This window comes from Rhipicephalus microplus, chromosome 8 (assembly GCF_043290135.1).
Source record: "Rhipicephalus microplus isolate Deutch F79 chromosome 8, USDA_Rmic, whole genome shotgun sequence".
Taxonomy (NCBI): Eukaryota; Metazoa; Arthropoda; class Arachnida; order Ixodida; family Ixodidae; genus Rhipicephalus; species Rhipicephalus microplus.
Window position 1 is genome coordinate 6,541,579 of NC_134707.1, and position 25,572 is coordinate 6,567,150.

Here is a 25,572-nt window from a genome sequence, read left to right on the forward strand (position 1 = left end):
AAGAAAAAAAAACGTTTTTATTCAGTTGGGCAGTAATGGGTTAAAATATCCTTTTGACTTAAAGACGTTACTTTGAGAGGGTGAGAAATACATATGTAATGAGAGAAAGGCACACCGAAGCTGACCACTAGAAGGTGCTGAACACTAAGCGTCGTCGACTGCGGTTGGTATCACGTTTGGCGGATTCGTTTACAACCTCTTCGCGGAAGCCGCGCTTGAAGTTGGCGGCCCACCGTTGAACCTCCTCCTTGACACACCCGGGGACTCCGGCGAATTCCGGTCGTTTCCACAGCTTGTGGTCGGGGTCTGGCGCCACCAGCGCCGTCAGCCTCAAGGCGTAGGACAAGTTCATGTCCAAGCTGAGGTACGTGAAAAACTGCCTGTTGGCAGCACGGCACCACGGCCTGGTTAGCTGCATCGGTTCTCCTTGACCTTTCAGGAACACTTCTACGCGGACGCATGATATTATGACCTGAAAAATCAGAAATCCAGAAATAAATAGACTCTCAGTAACCCGGTCTTTACAACACAAAAGTTCAAATTATAACGAGGCCTTGAAGTGATATGGAGCTGTTGAATAGGGAATGCCGCTGTGAGCCGACATTTCGAGAAGAGGCTTTTGTGAAGTGAGAAGCTTGAAGAAGACGAGTCCACTCATGTGAACGCCCTGCTCAACGATTATAGGTAAACGCTGTGACTTTGTTCCGCCATGTACATTGTCACGTGCACGTTGTATACACTAATCAAATATTCGTGATGTTACAGCAGAGGTAATACACTTCCATGTTCTAAGCCTTCACGAGTTGTTGCGGCACCAGTAAGATTGCGCGCACATCAGATTTCATTGGCGAGCCCTATCAACACCACATGTCACCTTTTGTGTTGCCTGAGGCTGTTGCTGTTAGTTATTTTGACTACTGCACTGGGACTCGATCTTGTGCTGTACATTGCCGTACAGCGCGTTTTTAAACCGTGATTCATTTTTCTTATTCGCTGACTAAGCTGATGCAGAGAAAGAGGTGGCACATGCCATCAAGTACATATTTATACAATGAAACACACATTCACTCATTTCGCCACCGTATGCAGTTTCGCTGAAGCAAATGTTTGCCCGTGCACTGGCCTCCAGTCAGCAATAACATCATCATCATCATCATCATCATCATCATCACCACCACCCTGACTACGTCCACTGCAGGACAAAGGCCTCTCTTATGTTCCGCCAGTTAACCCGGTCCTGGGAGAGGCCTTTGTCCAGCAGTAACAATGCAGCGCATTTTGGGAAAATCAGGGGTTGTATCGAACCTCCGGGATGTTTTGGCAACACTCTCCCCGAAGCTTCCTGTTGAGCACGGCAGCCGGGATGCCCGTTTCTGCCTGCGCCTGGTACAGCAGCTCGACAACGGCCAGCTGGCCGAACTTTGCTTGCTCCAGGAAACCTTGCTCCAAAAACTTCATGTCAGCACTGTCGTCCAAACGAGAAAGAGTGAGGTGAGATGAATTATTAAGAATATTTTTTTTTACCTACACGCCACGCACCATGAGCGTGGCGTGTAGTCATGACTTACATGACATGCATGTCATGATTTCTACGTTAGGGCCTTTAAGTTGTGAACAAACAAACTGTTTATCTTACACCGTGATCTGTCTACTCTTTCGGCTCGATTATCTGCAATGAAACTTACACGAAACCCAACCCGCCTTCCGCGTCACCAACCGAGCGACGGCAAACAGACGTTGAACCCCTTTCCACGTGACATCCTCCTCCAACAAAGGGAGCGACGAAGAGAATATGGCCTTCCGCATAAACATTTGGATAGCCAACAAAGCAGGGATTGGAGACGCATACAAACCAATAGCTTTCCAAATTTGTACCACCTGAGTAGAATATATCCCACGCAATTTAGAGAAACATGTTCATGGTGTTCAGACACACCGACACTCAGCCACATAACACTGGTGTGCACCAAAAGGCCCACACAAATCGACAGTCCACACGTTACTAACCATCCACGCATGTTACACAGGCAGTGGGAGGCATGGTTTGGGGACAAAGCCAAGCAGAGTCAAGTAGCTTTGCATGACCAGGCCCAGCGAGCCACTCGTGCCAGCGGAGCCCCGGACAGAGGGTTCGACCACTACTGCCTGCATTTACTTCTTTTTTCCTGAATAAAGTTTTCTCCCTCCTCCTTTTCGCCAAACAAACGCCACACCGAGTTTCGCTTCAAACCGTTCTTCCAGCACCCGATGGATGGATGGATATGGCTGTACCCTATAGATCGGGCGGTGGCTAGCGCCACCAAGCCGTAATACTTATAATACCCGCGTCGACGCCGTGAGCGCCGCTGCTGCTTCGCATCCCATCAAGGGTTCCCTTCTGGAAGACGCTCCGCAATTTTAGAGGCGAAGCTCCTTGAAGCGGCACCCGTTCGTCCCTCGTCGTAGTGCGTAACCAGTCTTACGTTTTGACCTGCAAGCTGGTGCCGGTGGGAGATTTCTCCTGTGCGTTGTTAGACAATAAAAAAATTCGCAGCGTGCGCGTTAACTAAATGCCGATTTCTCCTGTCTCTCATTCCACATTAGCAGCCATTGGCCTGTACATTGAGCACTATCTGACAAGAAAGGGTTGCTAAGTTATACTCGCTGGGCGTAACCTCCTTGGTTTTAGAAAGGTTTAGCGAGCGTTGGGCCGTAGTGCCATGAATACAGTGAACTAGGATATACCATGAACTCGAGGTGGTTAAAGGTGGGAAGTAGATACGAAGCGCAAGGCGAATTCTCCTGTCTCTCACTCCCCATTAGCAGCCATTGGCATGTACATTGAGCCCTATCTGACAAGAAAGGGTTGCTATACGTTATACTCGCTGGGCGTAACCTCCTTGGTTTTAGAAAGGTTTAGCGAGCGTTGGGCCGCAGTGCCATGAATACAGTGAACTAGTATATACCACGAACTCGAGGTGGTTAAAGGTGGGAAGTAGACACGAAGCGCAAGCCACAAGGAAGTGTGCGTGTGCCACCTCTAGTTTAGTCTTTGCAATGTCCGCTGGATGGCGGTGCTTTTACATGCGGAATATATGATGAAAAGATGCGAAATGGTGGTACTTGGAGTGTTGAATAGATGGACGAACGGACACAGAGACAGATGCATGGATGGACGCATGAACGGACGCAGGGGTGGATGCATGGACGAACGCAGGGACGGACGCACAGATGGACGTGCGGACGCACGGACGGTGACACAGGCGGACGCGTGGACGGACGGAAGCAAGAACGAATGAACGGACGAATGCTTCGCCCCACTCTCCATCATTCACTCCGTGGATAAGCTGCCATTTTCTTTTCTTTTTTTTTTTGAAGGGTTATCACTGGTCGCCACGCGAGTTGCTGATGAATGTGCTCGCTTACGCGCATGCACTTTGTGGAGGCAATCTAATTAGAGAGTTCTACGACGTATCCCTTAGATTTGCTGCGCATGCAAGCGCGGACTTTCTCGCTTTGCTTATGAAATTGTTCACTTTGCGGACTCGTACCTGTATTTACCAGCTTTTTCCCAAAATCGCCGTGTAGTTCTGCAACCTGTTACCGTTTTTAACTATGAAACGCGTTAAACATGTAACATTTTTGACATCCTATAGTTGAGTTCTGCAGCATGTTACACTCTGTAACACTTGAAGGTGAAAGCCTGGTACATACTTTGCAATGCGGTTAGCTACACAACAGGATGCCACGCAAGGAGGCTTCTTATGTAACATAGCGAGCAACAGAGCGAGGCACGCATCAAATTCCTCTGACGTTGTCATTCGATAGCACTGTTGATCAGATCTACTGAAGTTTCATGCACCTCGTAGGGCTACCTTGCCATCGGCCAACCTTTCACCAAGAGACAATGTGAGCTAATTACATCACACTGTCACCATATGACGTCACGATAACATCACAAATAACCTCACGGTGGTACAAGGTAACGTCACAGCATGACATCATCAATGATGCAGGTCACGCGTGCTTCTGCGTCACTTAATTGTCTGCCATATTTCGCTTTCTTAAGGAAACTCGCAACCAGAAACTTGAGGCATTCCACTTAAAAGAAGTTTACCTCGGTGCAGCATCCTTGGCGTAGACGTGGAAGCAGTACTGACCGAGCACCAGCAGCACAATGTAGGGCTTCACCTTGCTGTTCATAAGGTGAGCCCTGCGGATGAGCTGGGCAAGGAAGCTTTCGCTGGGACAGTGAACATCGCCTTCGAACGACGTCGGCACTGTCGCAGAAAGCCCACTCTTCACTCGGGTCTGCAAGAACTCCCGCAGGTCCGCCGGCTTGGCTACGACCGTGGACAGCGCCAGGCTGCAGAAGCCGATGATCAAGCCGGCTTCGTTGAGGGCCGCCCTCGAGTCCCGACTCTTCCGTAGTAGGTCCGCCACGAATTTCACAAAGCCCGGCAGTGAAGGCAGTGGCTCGACGACCCCCCGTGAGCTCGAGAACAGTCGCGGCCTCATCTCGGGGTTCAAGACGGGCGTTCCGACATCGGCGAACGGTCGGTCTATTGGATCGTGGGCCTTGAAGATATCTGCGTACAGTGGCTTCTCGGGGTTCGAAGGGGACGGCGTGGCAGCCACGCACTCGAGCATGAGGTGGTCGAATGACTCCTGCCACAGGTCGGAGGCGAACACGTGCAGCCAAGAGGCGTACAGAGACCGCCTAGTGTCATCGTCGGGGTACTTGACATCCTGGAGGAGCTCCCGGGCACCCTTCATGGCCAGGACGTCGCTCCAGTCGGTACGCGTGTCCCAGATGGCACCGCGACATGTCTCCATCATGTGGGCGAAGGAATGAGTGAGATCTGACAGCCGGCTCATGGTCGAAGGCGGAATGTGTCAGTAGATCTTCGACGCTTGTCAACGGCTGCACAGAACCGGCCACCAGCCTGAAGCAAGACATCGACACATGTTTCAAATTCTGGCAGTTCGTCGACACACGCACTCCTTTCTTACACAAATGGTTCATCAAAATGCCGTTACGCGTCAGGCATGAAAAATTATTAAACGCGGGACGTCACTAGACTTCGACAATCGGTGTTCTCTTCTTCAAGGCTGCAATCTGAAGAATCCTTGAAGCCAGTTAAAGCCTCGAAGAATACAAGTTCGATTGCCGAACTCCAGCGACCCCCCGAATATATTTCATCTCTTCTATCTTCCAGTGAGCTTCTGCACCAGCTGAGTAACCAGATATCTTTAGGGAAGGGGGTGGGAGAAGTTCAACTATCCTTTATTTATGTTAGTGTGTACGTTTGTATGTGAGCGTGTTTTCAAGGTTTCTCATCACGCAGGGAGATTTAAAAAAAAGGAACGTCGTTACGTGAATAACATCAAGTGCATATTGTTCCCAGTACACTTTAGTATCCAATACTGTTTTTTTTTCTTTCGTAAACAAGGTTTAATGAATTAACCCTGATTAACTTTATAACTCGACAAGTACTCACCTAACAAGTACAAAGCCAATGAAGCATATTGATATGACACCTACTGGCTAAGTGACCCGGATTGTTGGCGCCAGATGGCCCCGGCATGCACGCCAGGCTGGCGTGCACGCCTAGGCTACGGCGAACCGAGCTGCAGACGCTCTCAAATTTCCACGAAGAGTCGTGCCTGCCTCGAAGAGCGGTAATGCGTGATCGCGTGCGCGCCTCCGTTTCGGAGGCACACAGGCAATACAATGCGTTTGCGGGCTAGTTGGCGTAGGGAACACGTAGCTTTTTTTTTTTGGGGGGGGGGGGGGGCGAAACGACACCACAAGAAAGATGACGGCACTATGGCAGTTGAGAATAGCGCTTTGTGCCGTCATCTATATTGTGTCTTAATTCATTCCGTAGCGTAAAAAACGCGGTGGACAGACAGAACCACACACCACAAGCGCAACTAACAACTTTAATGAAGAGTTGACGACACACGTAATATATGTCCCAACCACGCAGGCGCGAGGGCTACATCCGGCAGGCTACAGGGGGCGCTAGGCGAAGATTACAAATCAACAGTACTACTGAAAAAAAAACGTATGGCCCGAGGCAAACAAGCGTTGTAAAAAATGATCTATTATGAGGTACAGTGTGGCCAATCCCCCATGTGGGTATGAGCCAAGATCTCCTAGGAGACAAGACAAGAGAACAATCTTCTGACTAACGCAATTGCTAACATATTTGTTGAAAAAGAACACGTCTAAAAGTTCACGTGCCTTCCTATCTTTACTCCTACTACTCCTACACAGGATCTTGACGTCATGAAACCATGGAGAACATGCGTATAGGCTTTGCAATGCGCAGAAAGGTTCGCATTAATGTCCTTGTTCAAATTATTCGCGTTGGTACATATGCTGCCATCAACTTTTCATTAATGTTGTTAGCAGAGCTCGTGGTGTGGTTGTGAGTGTCCGTCGTGCCTTTTTTTTTGCGAAACAGTATAATGAATTTGAGCAAGCACCAACTAGCCCAGAACAAGTCTTTCTGCAGGACGATATGGTGTCGTTTCGCGCTAAAAAAATCACTGTGTGCATTTCTACGCTCCCTAGACAAGCGGTCCCCACAGGCTGTTGTCGTATGCGTTCTTTGGTTGCACGCCTCTTCGCCAGTGGTCTTGTTTACTGGGAAGCTTCCATCGCGATGAATTACGAACCTGACCGTGGCAGCCGCTGCCTTGTCCAAGGAGCCAGTTCTTATTCTGAACTAGACATACAATGGCAGATTATTATTATTACACAGGTACTATATATCTATACGAACCATACTCACAGATTAAAACACTACATCATTTTTTTATTATAACGACTGGTATTTTTTCCCACTTAAAATAGGCACGTCATGTCGAGATGAATCTGATTAAGAATAATATTGGCTTTGATCCACGCGCTCGAGTCGAAATCACGCCGACATGGCCCACACTGAAAAGCGTGGAAATGAAATTATATGCGTTACCTAGAGCCCTAAGGCCTACCTTTCATCTCTCCGTGTCTACTTTAGTAATCATGAATTGCAATTCGTCCCATGAGTATAACAAGCAATGAAATGTCATCAGCCAAGCGCAAGTTGTACTCTCCATGAACTCTTATTCCTAACTTTCCCATTCTAGGCCTCTGAAAACCTCCTGTAAGCACGTGATGAATATCATTGGGGAGATCGCATCCCCTTGTCTTACGCCTTTCTTTATTGGTATTCCGTCGCTTTCTTTATAGAGCACTACGGTGGCAGTTGATCCTGTGTAGATTTCTTTCAGGGTGTTTATACATGTTTCGTCGACACCCTGATTTTGCAGTGTCAGCATGGCTGCTGATATCTCTACTGAATCAGATGTCTTCTTGTAACCTATGAAGGCCATGATAGCGGTTGGGTGTATTCTGAGCGTTTCTCTATCACCTGAAGCCCCGCCGCGGTGATCTAGTGGCTAAGGTACTCGGCTGCTGACCCGCAGGGCGCGGGTTCGAATCCCGGCTGCGGCGGCTGCATTTCCGATGGAGGCGGAAATGTTGTAGGCCCGTGTGCTCAGATTTGGGTGCACGTTAAAGAACCCCAGGTGGTCTAAATTCCCGGAGCCCTCCACTACGGCGTCTCTCATAATCATATAGTGGTTTTGGGACGTTAAACCCCACATATCAATCAAATCAATCTCTATCACCTGAATGGTAGTATGCATGTGGTCGATTGTTAAGTAGCCTGTTCGAAATCCTGCTTGTTCCTTTGGTTGATTGAATTCTAATCTTTTCTTAACTCTGTTAGCAATTACCTTTGTAAATAGCTTGTATACGACGGAGAGCAAGCTGATCGGCCTGTAATTATTCAGCTCCTTGTCATACCCTTTCTTATGAATTAAGATGATGTTGGAATTTCTGCATGATTCTGGTACCCTCCCCGTCAGGAGACACTTCGTAAACAGCCTGGCTAGTTATTCAGGAGATCTGTAGGAGATCTGTTGTTACCTGATCCTCCCCAACAGCTTTGCTCCTTTCCATTCCTTCCAAGGCTTTCCTGACTTCTGTCATTACTGGTGCGATGTCAGCTGGGTTGCTGCTTGTTCTTACATTATGGTCGTGGTTGTCCCGGATACTATACAGGTATCTGTAAAACTCTCCCGTTTCGTAATGGTAGTTACTTTGCCTTACTTGTCCCTTAGTGCATATATACATCTGTTTTTTTGCATGTTTCGTCTTCGCCGCTTTGACGCTTCCTCCGTTATTTAGAGCATGCTCAATTCTCTTTAGGTTGTACCTTCTTACATCAAATTTTTTACCCTTATTAATCAACTTTGAAAGCTCTGCAGCTCTGTTTTGTCTGTTGTGTTTGAGGCTTTCATGCATTGACGTTTTTTAATGAGGTCTTCGTCTCCTGCATGAGACAGCTTGCTAGTGTCATGTATAAAAGATTAAAATTAGTCCGCAGAAAACGAAAGTAATGTACAACAACCTCAGAAGAAAACAGCGCTTCGAGAGAAATAATGGTGTACTTGAAATTGTAAAATATATGTCTACTTAGGACAGGTTATAACCATGGAGCCAAACCACGAGATTGAAGTATCTAGAACAATAAGAATGGGGTGGTACATATTTGACAAGCATTCTCAAATCATGGCTGGTAGATTGCCACTATCCCTCAAGAGGAAGGTATGTAACAGCTGCATTTAGCCGGTACTTAGCTATGGAACATAAACCTGGAGACTTACAAAAAGGATTCACCTTAAGTTGGGGACAACACAACAAGCGGTGGAAAGAAAAATTATAGGTGTAACCTTAAAAGACAAGTGAGTAGAGTGGGCCAGGGAACAAACCGCGGTTGAGGATATCATAGATGAAATCAAGAAGGACAAATGGACATGGGCCAGGCATGTGGCGTGTAGGCAGGATAACCACTGGTCATTAAGGATAACTGACGGGATTCCCAGAGATGGCAAGCGAGTTAGGGGAAGACAGAAACATGGGCTGGCAGATGATCGAGATTAGCCTTGAAAGTTTGCGGGTATAAAGCGGTAGCAGCAAGCACACGACCGAGTTGACTGGCGGAACGTGGGAGAAGCCTTTGTCCTGCAGTGGACGTATTTAGACTGGTGATGATTATAGCGTTAAATTGTCCCGTTTCAATTTGTGAGTACTGTACTATACGCATCAAATAAAACCCGAACAGCGGCAAGTCACCAGGGCCACCGGGTATAAAAGAAGAGCTGCATCGCTTCGTCTTCACTGGGCACGGCGAACCGCTGTCGAACTTGGCTCTAAGCATGCCACCCGTTTTGCTTATCCAGGTTGGTCATGATTCTTCTTGTCGAAGTGATGACATGCTACTAGTGGTTCTGCCGTGCCCTCGGCGCTGTCTTTGCATTGCGTACGAGTGTTTTTCTGTATTCAAAATATTGTTGTGTGGCGATGTTGAGAGTAACCCTGGTCCAGATATTCAGAAATCTTTAGATAAGATTATAAAATCCCAGGAGTCAATGCAGAACGATATATCCGAAATGAAAGCCTTGCAATGCAAGCTTGATGCTTCGCTTTGCAGTGTAATGGCTAGACTTGAACAGATCGAAAAACATGTGACAGGTTTTCAAACTTCCCTGCAGCCTATAGCACCAATCGAACATCTGCAGTCGCTCCATAAATCGGTTATTTCGCAACAGCAAAAGGTAGTGAATCTCGAAGATTACAGCCGGCGGTCAAATTTGCTTGTTTTTGGTGTACCCGAGGCTAAATCAGAATCTGAAAATGAACTGAAGGAGAAGGTTATCGGCAACATCTTTGATAAACGGCTTGGTGTGAAGGTTGCATCCGTTGGGCGTATCCACAGACTGGGAAAACGCATCAAGAAGACCGGTAACAGTGAAAATGATAGCGGTAGAGGCGAGCAAAAAACCCGACCAGTAATCTTGTACTTCCAAGACTTCAATGAGAAGATGGCTGTTTTCAGTAACGTTAAGAAGCTGAAAGGCTCAAAAATTTACATTCAGAATGATTATTCCAAAGAAACTCTCCGCAAGCGAAAACTTCTCTGGGAGTCGGCACGCAAGGATAAGGATGAAGGGCTGGATCCAAAACTTTATGACGATAAACTTAAAATTAATGACGAAACATATGTTTGGGATGATTTAACAGGTAGACGAATGAAGCTCATATTGTCCCCCGCGCAGTCGCAGTCGAAGTGACATGATCCCGGCAGCGATTCTTATCGCAACAGGCTCGTTGTATTGAATATGAATGCCCAAAGTGTTGTCAATAAATCCCAATCCCTGGAAATTGCATTACTTGTGCACAACCCCGACGTAGCAGTAATAACTGAGACTTGGTTAACCAGCGATATCACTGACGACTGCGTCTTTCCTTTATCGTTTTCGGTCTTCAGACGTGAACGTGGGTCACGAGGGGGGGGGGGGGGTGTGGCTGTTCTGTTAAAGAAAAATGTGAAAGCTGTGGTTTTAAATCAAATAGAAGACCACGAAAGCCTACTTCTCAAGATAACATTTTCTAGTTTTACTTTCGTCTTATGTGCGCTGTACAGACCTCCCAGTTCTGATTCTTCTTATTTGCGAAAGCTCCAAGATCATTTGTTTAGTTTCCGCAAAACCAGGCTTATGCTTGTTGGTGATATCAATCTACCAGGTATTGATTGGCCTACTGGATGTGTCGGAGCCGCAGAGCACTCTGATATTCTATCCGACATTATGCTAACTCATAATTTAAACCAGGTTGTTCTTGAGCCCACCAGAATTTGCGGTACAGCTAGGTCCGTACTCGATCTTGTGTTCTTAGATCACAGTTTTTCTGATTATTCATTACATGTAAGTGACGGGATTTCTGATCACAAGGTTGTAGTTACCAATGTCTTTCTAGAACCTAAAAAACGTTTAGCGGGAGTTAAGCATACATATGTCAAAGACTACTCCAGGGCGAGGGATGAGTCTGTTTTGGATTACCCTGACATAGCTTACGAAAGCTTTCAAGGTAATGATGTGCGGCATTTGTGGGAAATGTTTAAAGAGCATTGCAAATTTTGTTTAAAGTCTTTTATACCTGATAAGAAAAAACGAACCAAAAGGGTCAATCCATGGATTAACCGAGATATTATACACCTAAAACGGCGAATTAAACGTATCAAGAAGAGTCGCAGTCCCGATTGTGATGTCTTAAATAGGTTAGTCTCCAAACTTTCGAGCAGCGTAAAATCCGCAAGGAAACGGTATTTTTGCGAAAGTTTGCCTCAGTTCATTTTAAACGATCCAGGAAAGTTCTGGAATCACATCCGCAGTGCACGTAAATCGGTCGATCAATTATTGGTTGATGGCAAGATGGAAACATCTCGTCTCTCCATTGCTAATGCTTTCAATTCCTTTTTTCATTCTGTGTTTTCAAACGATCTAGGTGATGAATTTTATATGGAGGCTCATTCGGAACAGATCGAGCTTGTTTCTTTTGAAGGAGTTTTTGAAATGCTTCTGCGATTAGATCCTAAGTGCACTACTGGCCCGGATGAAATCCCGAACGCCTTTCTGCGTCGCTATGCAGAATCTTTAGCTCGGTTTTTGACAGTGATTTTTCGTGAATCTTTTCGGACGTCCGTGCTGCCCCATGATTGGCTTATGGCTAGGGTAATTCCAGTTTTTAAAAAAGGAGACCGTTTCCATGTTGACAATTATCGACCAATTTCCTTAACGTGCTGTTGTTGCAAGATGATAGAACATATTGTAGCTAACCATATTCTTAATGTACTGGAAAAAATAAAACATTGAGTCCCTTCCAACATGGTTTTAGAAGGGGATTTTCTACCGTTACGCAGTTGGTCACCGCCGTTCATAGTTTTAGTTCAATCTTAGATCACTCCGGGCAAATTGATGTTTTGTTTTTAGACTTAAGCAAGGCATTCGACAGGGTTCCTCACGGTAGCCTTCTTTTAAAACTTAAACAAGCAGGAATTCATTCTACACTTGTAAATTGGTTTAATTCATATTTGAAAGATCGAACGCAATTTGTAGACATCGATGGTACTTGTTCCTCTTCTCTAACAGTGACATCAGGTGTGCCCCAGGGAAGTGTGCTGGGGCCCCTGCTTTTTTTGTTGTATGTTAATGATTTAGTGTCTGTGGTTGGTGATACTGTGAATATTGGAATGTTCGCGGATGATATCATGATTTATACTGAAGTGCAGTCTGCTTCTGATCAACATCGGCTAGATAGGGCTTTATGTGACATATCATCTTGGTGCGACAAATGGGGCATGAAAATTAGCACTACAAAAACAGTTCTTTTACGTATAACCAGGAAACGAAACCCCATAACTTTCCGGTACAAAATTAAAAACACCTTAATCGAGGAGGTTAGTAAGTTTAAATACCTAGGTATCGTATTGAACTCCAGATTAGATTGGAACGACCACGTTCAGCAGGTAACTTCTTCAGCGCTAAAAAAACTTGGTCTTTTACGGCATAAACTTCGAGGTACACCTAGTAACGTTAAGCTTTTAGCGTATAATTCCATAATTAGGCCTAAACTGGAGTATGCAGCGGTTGTTTGGGACCCGTACACAAACAAAAACATTAACGAATTGGAGAAGGTTCAGAGGAGGGCTGTCCGTTTTATTTATAATAAATATAAAAGAAGTGATTCTCCGTCAGGTATCATGACACTCAATAAAATCCAACCACTACACATTAGACGCCAAATTGCCCGCTTAGCTTTTATGGAATCCCTCATTAAGTGTAAGACTGGATTATCACCCACTCCATTCATTAGTCCGTCCACCACGAGGAAAACACGACACACACATAGCCACAGTTTATCCCCATTCTTTGCCCGAACAAATACCTTTAAGTTTTCATATTTTCCACGCACGGTAGATGACTGGAATAAACTGCCAGAAAGAATTTTTAGTGGAAATTTTATGACAGCCCTACACGATCATTTTAGAAACTTTTAATTACTGACGATCGGGTTTTTAGCAATGTTACTTGAAGTTGTGCGTGATTTTCTAGTTTTATTTGGATTGGAAACCCTGCTATGTTTGTGCGAAAAGTCGGTTTCACCGTGGCTTGTTTATTTTGTAGTTCTAAGTGAATTCTGCATTTTGTTGCTTCATTGTTTTTTTTGCATTGCATTGTATGTGCATGAACATTCTTTTTTTCTGCCCGTCCTGCTTGGACCATTAAATTGGTCTGCAGTATTGTATAAATAAATAAAAATAAATAAATAAGTCTTCGTGGTGGTATAGTGCACGCCGTGCAGTTATCACCATTGGCAAGCGCGCACATCCTGTTCGGCAGCTCTGCGCATATATGCGTGCTTGTCCATGCTGATAAGTGGACGGCCCGCATAATACCATCACGAAGGCTTGCGGCTGGTCGGGTTTCATTTGACACCCATTGTACATCGACGCTGCACATTCCACCGAAAAACCTTCAATATGCAGAAAACAGCGCATGCGTTAAAGCTCTGTGCACTTGCAGTCCACTCGAACGCTGTACAAAGCACGAAGCAGAAGGGGCGTAGCCAGAGGGTGGCACACCGGGCACGTGCCCCCCCCCCCCCCCCCCCCCCCAACCCGTGCGAAATTGTTTTCCGATAAATGACCTTTTCAAGGGGGTGGCCCTCCCGAAATCAATAAGATGCCCCCCCCCCCCCCCCCCCTCAAAAAGAATTTCTGGCTACGCACCTAGCGCGGCAGTGATTCGCCTGCTCTTCGGCAACATTGGCTTTCAGGGGAATGGAAGCGCTGTCGTTGCAAGCATGCAGCCGCCTCGGCGGGAAAGAAACCTTCTGCATTCAAGATGCAGTGGCGACCTCATTCATATCTACTCGCAACCCTACTATTACCCTAACTTCCCTTTCCCACCAGATTGCTATGCCACCGTAACAGCTACGCTGTGTGTTGTCCTGCTCACGATCCCTCACCTTTCCCAATCCTTGTTATACTATACTACGTACGCATTGCTATGCTGCACTTTACACATGCTATCCTTTACCCTCTCCCCTCTTCACATCGCTTCTCGTCACGGGTATACTATCCTTTCCCACCCCATTGTTACACGTGGTCCTGCCTGCATGGTCATTCAGTGCTTATCCTCCCCCACCTCTGTACCCTTTCCCGTTCACTTTCTATGCAGGGTTTCGCCAGCGTGACGCCTGGCGACATGACAGCAGATGGCATGATGCAACAGCCCGGGCCCCTGAAGTCGTGATCATCAGCCCGACTACGCCCACTGCAGGGCAAAGGCCTCTCCCGTGATCTACCAATCAACCCAGTATTGTTCTTTTTGCTGCCACGTTATACCTACGAACTTTTTATTCTGATCAGCCCACCTATCTTTCTGTCTCCCGTTCATGCGTCTGCCTTCCCTGGGAATCCAATTAGTTACCTTTAATGACCAGTGGTTGTCCTACCTACGCGCTTCGTTCCCAGCCGATGTGCATTTCCTCTTGATTTCAACTATCATATCCTTAACCCCAATTTGTTCCCTGACCCACTCTGCTCTCTTCTAGTCTCTTAAGCTTACACCAACTATTAACCATTCCATCCCTCACTGCGTCATGTTCCCTACTTGATTAGTTTGTTGAAGGTACGGCGTCGACGTATATTGTTTTGCTAGAATTGTGACGAGAAACAACTGCTCTAGGGCGGATAAACAGCTAAAGGAGGATGCGCTGTGAATCCTGCAAACAAATGTATAACAAATGCAAAGGGGATCGTAAACGTCATTCTTCAAACATGTGGTACATGTGGTAGAGAATACGTGAGACACGACACAGCGCTACATTGTTTGCCGTAGAGAACACAAGTAGCCGCTACAATACACTGCGCCCCTGCACCATCCAGTGCATTGCGGATCACGGGGCTGTGTGTCATTTTTTTTTTACTAATACTGCCATTCATGGACACACTAGCCAGACGGATAGAGGAGTTGCAGAATCATACAATATCAAGATTGGGGGAGAGGGCACGAGCGTAAGTGAACCATCGCTCATTCTCGACTAGGAATTCCACTTTTTAAATCAGTCACGCCAACCTCCCGAACATAGTGCACAATTGCACGACACTGGGTGCACACCCCTGGCAAGGCCACCGCTGGCGTGCGCATGCGTCGAGCGAGCGAACTTGCCGCTTGGAAGCTGGACTGGGAGAGCACGGTACGAACGCTTCCACTCCCATGCAGCGCTGAGAGCGAATCTGCAGATAGTCCTGTCCGATCCACCACAGGTACAGCCAGGAGTCACGTGATGAGTTACGTCACGAGCGCGGCGCAATTTGAGACTCGGCAGGAACGGCCCGCGTTCACACGGCCCCTAGGGCCACCGTTGAATTGCGCCCATCGACGGCGAACCTGCCTTCGCCGCAACGCGAGCCCTATCAACTTGCGTCTTTACGAAGCCGCGGCTGCTCGAAAGACGAGACTAACTCGCTCCTTCGTCCTACCATGTCAACTGATAATGATTGATTTGTGGGGTTTAACGTCCCAAAACCACCATTTGATTATGAGAGACGCCGTAGTGGAGGACTCCGGAAATTTTGACCACCTGGGGTTCTCGCACCCAAATCTGAGTACACGGGCCTACAACATTTCCGCCTCCATCGGAAATGCAGCCGCCGCAGCCGGGAATCGAACCCGCGACCTGCGGGTCAGCAGCCGAGTACCTTAGCTACTAGACCACCGCGGCGGGGCTGTCAACTGATAATGAACACTCCTGTCAACTTGCACCAATCATCGCGCAGCAGCGGAGCGCTTTGTTGGCAAAGCAGGATTTGCGGGGTTCCCCAAACCACCATATGATTATGAAAGACGATAGTTCCGGATATTTCGACCAGCTGGGGTTCCTTAACGTGCACCCAAATTTGAGCACACGGGCCCACAGGATTTCCGCCTCCATCGAAAGTGCAGCAGTCGGGATTCGATCCCGCGACCCGCGCATCAGCCGCCGAGTACCTTGGCCACTAGACCACCACGGCGGGGCTTTGTTTGCAAAGTACAAAAATAGTTCACGTTTTTTCGTGCGCGCGTAGTCAACGTCAGAAGCTTATATACCGTGAGACATGGCATTTCTTAAAAATAACTAGAGAGCACGCATATGCGTGCAGAGCTGCCGAAAAGTATGCAAGCGCCTGTCCACGGTGATACGTGGACGGCGCGCACTGAATACCATCGCGAAGGCTAGCCGCCGTTCGGGTTTCATTTGACCCCGACTGTACAGCACTTGCGGATTCACACATGATGTGGCATTTCTCAGTGTACGACTGGTATACGGAATTGCTCGAGATTATACCGCGTCACGTCGCTACGAATGTCGTGTCTGAATCTGTTAGCTCTGATGTACGCATTAAGAGTCGAAATCACGCGAAAACCCGAATTGAAGGCGGTACAAATGAAAGTTGGTACGTTACGTAGTCGTACAGTGTTCCTTTTCAATTCGCGAGTTATGCACTGCGCAGACCGACCAAATACAGCAACAATATTGCTGGAAAACTCAGTTTTCTCAAGCTTAGTGGTCTCACACTTTTTGAAGCCGACTGTAAACAACGTACAAACTGCAAAAAAAAAAAGGGGGGGGGGGGAGGGTATTTGACACCTGTCTACGTCTATGGCCTCTGCAGTTCATGTTTGTTGTCTGAGATGGCCAATTCTTTGGCAACCTGTTTTCTGCTTTCCTTATTCATCATAACACGATGGTAAAAACTTATGATCTTGACTTGTTTAGTCACATCAAATAAATTCTGAATTGTTTAATAAATGGAAGAAGCCACTTAAAACAGTATTTTATTTCAAAAAGATTGCAAAGGGTATGAAATATTTTTGAACTGCATTATTACTCCACTGAAAGGGCACTTGGAGAATGACACCACCACCAAACACACACAAAAGATAGAAAAGTAAGAACCCAAAAACTACGCGTAAAAGGCTATGGGATAAAATATCCTTAGATGTCAACATATTCTGGCACGTACTTTGGCTTGTAGCGAAGTGCCGAAACACGGCTGCGATTCTCAACCAGTATTCTGACCGTAAACTTTACAGTAGGATAGGAAAGCAATACAAATTACACATACGTTACATGGGAGGTATACAGCACAAAGCGATGCATTTTCAATGCGAAAATATCTTGATGCTTGGCTTGGATCGCTGTATTAAGGGCTGAGTTAGATGAGACAAACGTGAAAATGTTTCAGCATACTCTCGATGCTTAGTTTGGAAGTGAAATGATGTGGGCGACCCAGCTGGATTATTGAACATTTCCAGCTGAAAAGTCTTTCGCTGAAAATTCGGCTATTATTCGCTATTCTATAGCTCAGAATCGATTAATATTAAGCTAGAATATGGCCGCATTTCAGCCGAGAAGTGACTAAGTTCACTCCCTTTGAGCAGTCACCCAACTTTACAGCTGGAAAGACCTGTTCAATAATCCAACTGCAAATGGAACTTCGTCGTCGGGAAACACAACCTACTTTGACGACGCATTAAAATAAAAAAAAGACGCGTGCCAGTGGTTACAACTGGTCAAGCTTAACAGCGGGGCCGTACTTTCCTTTGCGCAAGTTCCGTTTGAAGTTGCGCGCCCATATACGAGCGTCCTTCAAACGCGATGCCGGCACATTGGCAAACTCCGGACAGTGCCACAAGAGGTCATTGGGGTCAGGAGCCAGAAACGCCGCCAGCCTCATGACGTAGTCTAGGTGGTAGATCACGTCCAGGTGAATAAGGAAACAGACATTTGTCGTACGGCACCACGGCCTCATCTTCTGCATCATGTCCTTGGCGCCTTCCAGGAACTCTCGCACGCGTTCGCTGGACCGGGCCACTTCCTGCGAGCCGCTGTCCCGCAGGATGCCGTTGAGCACCTCGGCGCTAAGAGCAGTCTTCTCTTGAACGTCGTACAGTAGTCGCATCATCTTCAACCCGCTGAACTTAGCTGCCGTCAGAAAACCTTCCTCCAGGAAGCTCATGTCACCGCTGAAAAAAGAAAAATCCGCATTCATGCCATTTCCTCTACCGCATGCCTTGAAATGTCGAAAAAAAAAAAGCACCTGCCCCATAAGCGCCTTGTATGATTACGGTCATGGAAGAGTGCAATCAGCGATTAAATGAGTTTTACAATGAGTTTACACGAAAGTCACGCAAGTTATCCTAGTGTTTTAGGAGAACTGATTGTCCTTCTACATCTTGAGCTCTTAGCTGCTTGGCTTCAGGCTGGCCCTACAAAGTTTTGTTAACATGGCCAGAAAACACTGACTCACTGTAGTGGAGGCTCTTGTAAATAGGTGAGTCAAATATTAAAGCACTGCACCCGGCGGAAAATTCACAGGTACACTTCCGAAATAACTAGAAATCGTTTGTTGTTCTATCGCAAAGGTACGTCTTTGACGAGCGCGACTAAGTTGACCGAGATTAAGACACGGCCATTGGCTGAATCGATGACTGCAGAAACCTGATTAAGATCATGGAGCGCGCTGGCGTAGGTTCTCACTCGCTTGTCATACCACCCGTCATGATCATCATCATCATCAGCCTGGCTACGTCCACTGCAGGACAAAGGCCTCTCCCATGTTTCGCCAGTCAACTCAGCCATGTGCTTGCTGCTGCCAATTTATATCCGTAAACTTCTTAGTCTCATCAGCCCACCTAACGTTTTGTTTCCCTCTAACCCGCTTGCCTGAGAATCCAGTTAGTTACCCTTAATGACCAGCTGTTATCCTTTATACGGGCTACATGTTAGGCCTATTTCCATGTGCTATTCTTGATTTCAACTATGATATCCTCAACACCGGTTTGTTCCCAGATCCACTCTGTTCTCTTCTTGTCTCTTAAGGTTACACCTACCATTTTCCTTTCCATTGCTCGCTGCATCATCCTCAATTTAAGCTGAACTCTGTAAATTTCCAGGTCCCTGTTCTATAGCTAAGTACCGACAGGATGCAGCAGATACCTTCCTCTTAGGGATAGTGGCAATCTACCCGTCGAGATTTGGAGTGCTTGCCAAATGTGCTCCACCCCATTCTTATTCTTCTAGTTACTTCAGTCTCGTGGTTCGGCTCCGCGGTTATTACCTGTACTAAGTAGACAGTCTTTTACAACTTCAAGTGCACTATTACCTATCTCGAAGCGCTGCTCTCTTCCGAGATTGTTGTACATTACTTTCGTTTTCTGCAGATGAATTTTAACACCTACCTTTCTTCTCTCCTTGTCTAACATCGTAATCATGAGATGCAATTCGTCCCCTGAGCTACTCAGCAACGCAATGTCTTCGGCGAAGCGCAGGTTACTAAGGTACTCTCCATTAACTCTTATACTACCCGTGTCTCTGTATATATATCATGTAATGTAACTGCGCTTTTGTAGTTTCCAGCACACACGTCTTAAGAGAAGCAGCGTCTAAATGCGCGACGAATTCCCGGAACTTTGCTCGTACTAAACATACTAATATTTATTTTTTTCCCGCAATCGACTCGTGAGGCCGAAAGCACCGATCATGAGGTCATTTTACATTATTTGTAAACATGTCGCAGGGCTCTTTCAAAGGCTGGCTGAGACCGCGAAAAATTGGCGCAAGAGCGCCAAATATCATTACCTGGGTGGCACCTCACGGACGTGGCAGTGGTAGGCGTACTGACCAATAACCAGAAGCACGATATAAGGCTTTACTTCTCCTTCGGTAGAGCACGCCTTGCGGGCCAGCTCAGTCAGAAACCTGCCATTGGGGCAAAACGCGTCTCCATCGAAAGACGTGGGCACGGCCGCGGCCAAAGCACTCTTCATCCGGGTCCGAAGGAAGTCCTGCACTTCCCTCACGGGCAGGGCTACGACCAACGACAGCGCCAGGCTGTAGAAGCTGATGATGAGGCCCGCCTCGTTTAGGGCATCCCGGGTGCCCTTCTTGATCAGATCGGCGAGGAAGTCCACCAATCCAGGAGACGAAGGGAGCGGCTCCACACTCACGGGCCCGGGCGCAAACAGCCTTGGAATCTCTGCCAAGTTCAGCACGGGCGTCAGCACGTCCGATGATATCAAGTCCACTGCGTCCCGCTCACTGTAGAAGTCGGCGAAAAGCGGCTTCTCCGGGGACGTCGGCGAAGGCGTGGCGGCCACGCACTCGAGCATGACGTGGTCGAACGCCTGCTGCCACCTGTTGGAGGCCACCACCCGGAGCCACGACGTGTACAGCGACCGCCTGGTGGCGTCGTTAGGGTACTGGACTTTCCTCAGGACTTCCCGCCCGCCCTTCATGGCCATCATGTCGTTCCAGTCGTTCCAGTTCAGCAGTTCGCATTTGATGGCGTGATATAATCGCTCTGTATTGCGCAGGAAGTCTGAGTCTGAAAAAAAAGAAAACAAAGACGGCTTTGCACTACCTCAAGGAAGTGCAGGGATAGGGCGGCTTTTTTTCGTTTCTTTACTTTTTCATGTTTCCAGTGATGGTACTAATATTTTTATACGATTCCAAGCAGCTTTGTGACTAGACTGTAACGCTGTCCATCCATGTCTCTGTGCCAACGCGCTGCACTACGTTTCCCTCGCCACAGGTGTTGGGGCGGTGCCAAGTAGGTCACGCCTCCCCTCGCAGTAGGCGGTGACGTCACTCTCTCCCTCACCTACCGCACGCTCGCCGCGTGTCACTTCTTGATTCGCTTGCAGGATTTCAAGCTGGACGGTTGTGCCCTCGCGATCTCCGACTTCAGCGTAGCTCCCGCCGACTGGTTCGCCCTCCGCGGTCTCCTGAAGCCGTGCAGCTCTCGCATTGTGGCACCCCGCCCTTGGACTGCTTCGACCGGATCCTTACTTTCCTATCTCCTTCTATTTTCTCTCGTTGGCTGTCTTCTTCTCCTTCTATTCTTTTTATCCCTCCTTCCCCTCACCCCTATAAGGCACTGCGCCGTGTCGCCTGAAGGCAGACAGAAATTAGGTGCCTTTTTCCTCTTCATTGTAACCACTACCACCACCACCACCACTTCTTTCTACTTTTATCCTCTCCACTGCTCGAATCGTTCGAGCGCACATCGAGTGAACACTCGACTCGTTTATCTGCGATGGAGAGGACGCCGGAAAACGAAGCTCCTTCACACGCCGAAACACGCGCCGAAGCGATTTGGCCTAACCCGCCCATCGCCTGCGTTCCGAAGGTTAGCAGAACCGATCGCGAATGGCGACGAGGCGCGAGTCGAAAACGCCGACCACATCTGTGCGCAACGCTGCTGCTTCGCATCCCCATCAGGATTCCCTTTGGGAAGATGTTAATTATTTAGCACAATTTCTGGAGCAGCTAAATTTTACAACCGAATTCCAAGTTCTGTAAGACACGTAACGCGGACGAATAAGGCGCACTTCCAGGAATTAGGGACATCTGGACGTGGCGCCATTTCTCGGCGGCAGCCTCCCATAAATGAATGCGAAATAGATAAGAAAAATCATCTCTTGAAAAGTTCTAGTTATCAAAAACGACTCCTTGTTATATGAAGCAGAGACCCACTGGTACATTTTAGTAAAATTGCGGGATCGCACTACAAAGCGTGTGGCTTCCCGGAAAATCGGCGGCAGGCTCCACTGCATTCCCTTATTCTCGTAATGAAGCTCAAAACAAACATTGCGCAGCCACGCATCGTTCCGTAAAAAAATAATGAATAAAACGCTTTCGTGAACGACAAGCCCGTCGAAACAGCGGCAACAGCTCATTATTCACGACTCCGACAGGTAGGCCTAGCATGGCGGGCGCCGGCCATCGCCCCCGCCGTTCACACGCGAGCTCGTCATCGAGCACTTTTTTTTAACACTATTAAGCTTTGCATTCGTATGTAAGGCATTGGCATGCGCTATTACTTTCGAGATGTCGTCGATGTCAAAGGCGGAAGCGAAGCAATCCGGCTCGCAGAGATACCGGTGTTGCTACCTTTACCTGCGAAATGACCTTGCATCGCTGCTCACGAAATCCCATCTCACTAATGATTTCAAAACGGGCGTTGTCTTGCAGACATTTCAAACATTCCATCCGCAATAATTTCACGTCACAAGGACAGGACAGGACAAACAACTTTATTTGGTCCTGAGAGGCAAGGCAGCGGGCCAACTATGTAGGTCCCCACCCAGCCGTTGGCTAGTCCCATGTCGGAACAGAGAGGCCATGCCTCTCCGCTCGTTCACGGGCCCTCTGGACAGCCTGAAGCTGGACGTCTTGTCTGGGGTCTGTGATTGCCGTCGTCCAGTCTTCTTCTGTTTTAAGGAAAACGCATTCAAAACGATGTCGGCAAGACCAGGCTCGCTCCCCTCCTTGACTCGCCTGCCCTGAACTGGCCTGGACCACGGGTGATGGGAGCGGCGGCGACAGGGAGATAGCGCTACCAGCGGCGTGACGTCGCTCATCTGCTCGCGCTGTGATTGGCTGCGGCGGTCCGGTGCGGCGACGAAAGTATCTGGCCGGTTTGATGCACGCCGGACCGGCGACGCGATAATACACGTCCCGAACGTCACCACTCCGGCTGCCGCATCGCAATGAAAATCGCGCTATCTGTCTCGTAAGATAACGTTCACACTTGCGGTAAGCATGCCGCGGCGGCACCTCCGCTCGGCAGGCACGCTGTCCACATTGGCGGCACCGCGAGAGAAGCGAGACAAAAGTGGACATGACGAGGCATGCGCGGCCACCTGCTGGCTCGCGGCTTGTCCGTGGTAGTGGTTATAAGAGGAAGAAGGCACCTAATTTCTGCAGCCCGGTAGGGAGCACGGCGCAGTGCCTCCCGGGAGGAAAAGCAGGCGCTCATTGATGGTGGCCTTGCGCGGGAGGCAGCGACAAGAACAGCCCAGCGAGCAGTTGGACTCAACGACAAATCGAAAAGCATAACAGCTCCACTGTAGCACAGTAAAAGAAACAGGGGCCGTTTGGACACAATACCAGCCATCGTTGTGAATTGAAAGAAAGCTTTTGGCATGATATATACACGGATCATTTCTGAGGGGGATTTGCTGATGCATTGCACTGCACAAAGTGTCATCCTGACCCGTCATGTTCCTTTCTCGTGCGGACAACTGTCCATTGCGGGATGAAGGCTCATAACAGCACTTAAGGCGGGGGGGGGGGGGGGACAAAATTTCAGATACGAAGACTTAGTAATGCAGGCCGGGCCGCGTCATTTCTATGGCGCACGGCTCAATCTGTGAAATCTGCCTCGCCGCGGTGGTCTAGTGGCTAAGGTACTCGGCTGCTGACCCGCAGGGCGCGGGTTCAAATCCCGGCTGCATTTCCGATGGAGGCAGAAATGTCGTAGGCCAGTGTGCTCAGAATTTGGGTGCACGTTAAAGAACCCCAGGTGGTCGAAATTTCCGGAGCCCTCCACTACGGTCGTCTCTCATAATCACATGGTGGTTTTGGGACGTTAAACCCCACAAATCAATCAATTGGACACAATACCAGCCACCGTTGTCGATTGAAAGAAAGCTTTTGGCATGATATATACACGGATCATTTCTGAGGGGGATTTGCTGATGCATTGCACTGCACAAAGTGTCATCCTAACCCGTCATGTTCCGCAAACATGTTCACGCAAACAGCAAAATAACACAATTGAAAGCCCTTCCTAAAGTGTACCTCTTTGGTTCTAGTTTATTGCCACTCGTGTGATACCCACACCGAAGTAGTAGCTCGCCCTGATTTAATTAAGTACGCGGGAACAGAGAATCATCCCCTACGCTTAGGTTGGACGAAATTCACTCGGTTGTAAAGATACCCCAATTTAACCCTACCGACTACACCGGAAGCATATATATTTAGGCAGTAAAACTCGAAAAGTACGCTGGTAAATGATGTATGCAGCCTCAAGTTGAATTAACTCGACGATAATAAAACTGTACAGAACAGTTTTGCTAACTATTAACAGTACTGAGTCATCTAGTATGGGAAAAAATGAAATATGAACAATAGTAGTGAAATACAGCATTTTCTCGTACACACAACACATACCCTTTACTAAAGGCCCAATTAAAAACACAAACTCACAAAAACACACGCGGATCACACTTGAAAACAGCACAAGTAGCCAAAATTTATTATGAATTATGCCGACTTCCAAATACGTAACATCGTGTCGGGTTCGGTCATTGCAGTTCCAGAGTAAAGTGTTTTTATGCATTTATTTATTTCCATTTAGTATTGAAATTAATCTATTTCCGCCAATCTACGTAGTCGATCGCGTCTTCCAAGAATCTGCATTAGGAAACTCAGGTTTCGTTCATAAATGCACCATATTCAGTTCGAATAGCTTCATTCGTTGCCCCATTATTTAATTTCTTGTAACCAGGGCAAAAGTTCACCGGAGGCCACGGACAGCACAAGCTTTCGATTAGAGCAAGTCGGCTGTACAAGTAGTCAGTGTGATTCAATATAAACAAGCTGTCATGTAAACTACAATTCCTGCTGCACAATGTGGCACACAAACAAGAAGCAAACAAAAACGCTCATTATTTGCTATAAAAAACACCCCTCCACCGAAACTCGGGAGGGGGGGGGGGGCCTCACTACAGGCCACTCTCTCTCTCTCTCTCACACACACACACACACACACACACACACACACACACACACACACACACACACACACACACAAGTGTCATAATCGTTCAACGAGGCGGGTCAGCAAGTATCCGAACGCGAATAAGTAACAATGAAAACTCCGAGCATCAGAATAGCACTGGGGCTTATTTCTCTCAACTTCCAATAATACTAAAAAATAAAGAATGAAAAAACACCATTTAAACACACAGCGGCGATTGACGCATAAACAGGATTGCTGAAGTGCGAATAAACTCAGTGAAAAGTCAGCGCTCGTCCGTGTTCTTTGTGTGTCTCCTGTCTTTGCCTAAACCGTTTCGCGCTAAACCTATCCGAGCGTGTTCCAACTCGCCCAAGAAAAGTGCTATTCCTGGAAACGATTCGCAATCAGTCCAATACCACGCAAGATACATAGTCACTGAAACAGCTGGTGCAGAGGCAATACATGAACTGAAGTCCGATATTAAGAGTGAAGAAACCACGTGTAATGCAGCCATTCTGAGCGAGGAGAGCCGATTGGCGTGGTTTTCAAATCGCCGAAAACTACGGCATGCTCACGTCGAAGCACGTTTCACGGACTGTCACGCGGTATCGTAATAGAATGCAAATAACGGACACTTACCTGATGAAACGTCCATCCTGAAGTCCGGCTTGATGAGCTGGTACAGGTAACGATGGTCTTTCAGAGCTTTCAAAACAGCACACACGCCGTGCCACAACTCCCGCCAGCGCGCGGAAACAAAATGACAGAACTGGCAAACTTTTGCACTGTGCTGGCGCTACGTACCATGCTCCTGCTGTGATTGGTCAGCGAGTGCGCTCTGTTTTCTTATGAATTTGCTAGATGGCGCCGTATGTACAGTTCTCAGAAATACAGTGCTCTCTAGACAGGGATAGTGCACGTGGGGTAGTGGGACGAGCGGAGTGTGAAAGCAAGCAGCGGCGGCGAGGTGAAATACACGGAAATTTTCGTGCGCGGCGTGGTGGCGCCACTGCACCTTTCTCCTAAAGCCTCTTCCCTCACAGCAACGTTGAACCAT

The 25,572-nt window shown here is 47.7% G+C and overlaps 1 protein-coding gene across 2 annotated transcripts; it reads right to left on the reverse strand.

Annotated features, from left to right (window-relative positions):
* Nucleotides 1–25,435, reverse strand: LOC119164042 (uncharacterized). Of its 2 annotated transcripts, XM_075870864.1 has the most exons (4): nt 25,155–25,429; nt 4,097–4,925; nt 1,306–1,465; nt 1–472 (listed from the first exon to the last, which is right to left on the reverse strand). In XM_075870864.1, the coding sequence occupies exons 2-4, from the start codon at nt 4,855–4,857 to the stop codon at nt 128–130; spliced, it is 1,266 nt and encodes a 421-aa protein (XP_075726979.1). In that variant the 5' UTR covers nt 4,858–4,925; nt 25,155–25,429; the 3' UTR covers nt 1–127. The 2 variants fall into 2 exon arrangements, with proteins under 2 accessions (XP_075726979.1, XP_037272046.2); XM_037416149.2 differs by lacking the exons at nt 1–472; nt 1,306–1,465; nt 4,097–4,925 and adding exons at nt 16,724–17,952; nt 19,568–20,312 and having other exon boundaries at nt 25,155–25,435.
* Between the last annotated feature and the right edge of the window lie 137 nt (nt 25,436–25,572).

Excerpts from the sequence above, each read along its gene's own strand:
- LOC119164042 (XM_075870864.1), bottom strand. The coding sequence starts at position 4,857 with ATGAGCCGGCTGTCAGATCTCACTCATTCCTTCGCCCACATGATGGAG. Across the intron at positions 1,466-4,096 it reads GCCAAGGATGCTGCACCGAG|TGCTGACATGAAGTTTTTGG; the intron begins GTAAACTTCTTT and ends TTTGGACGACAG. Across the intron at positions 473-1,305 it reads GTTGCCAAAACATCCCGGAG|GTCATAATATCATGCGTCCG; the intron begins GTTCGATACAAC and ends CTGATTTTTCAG.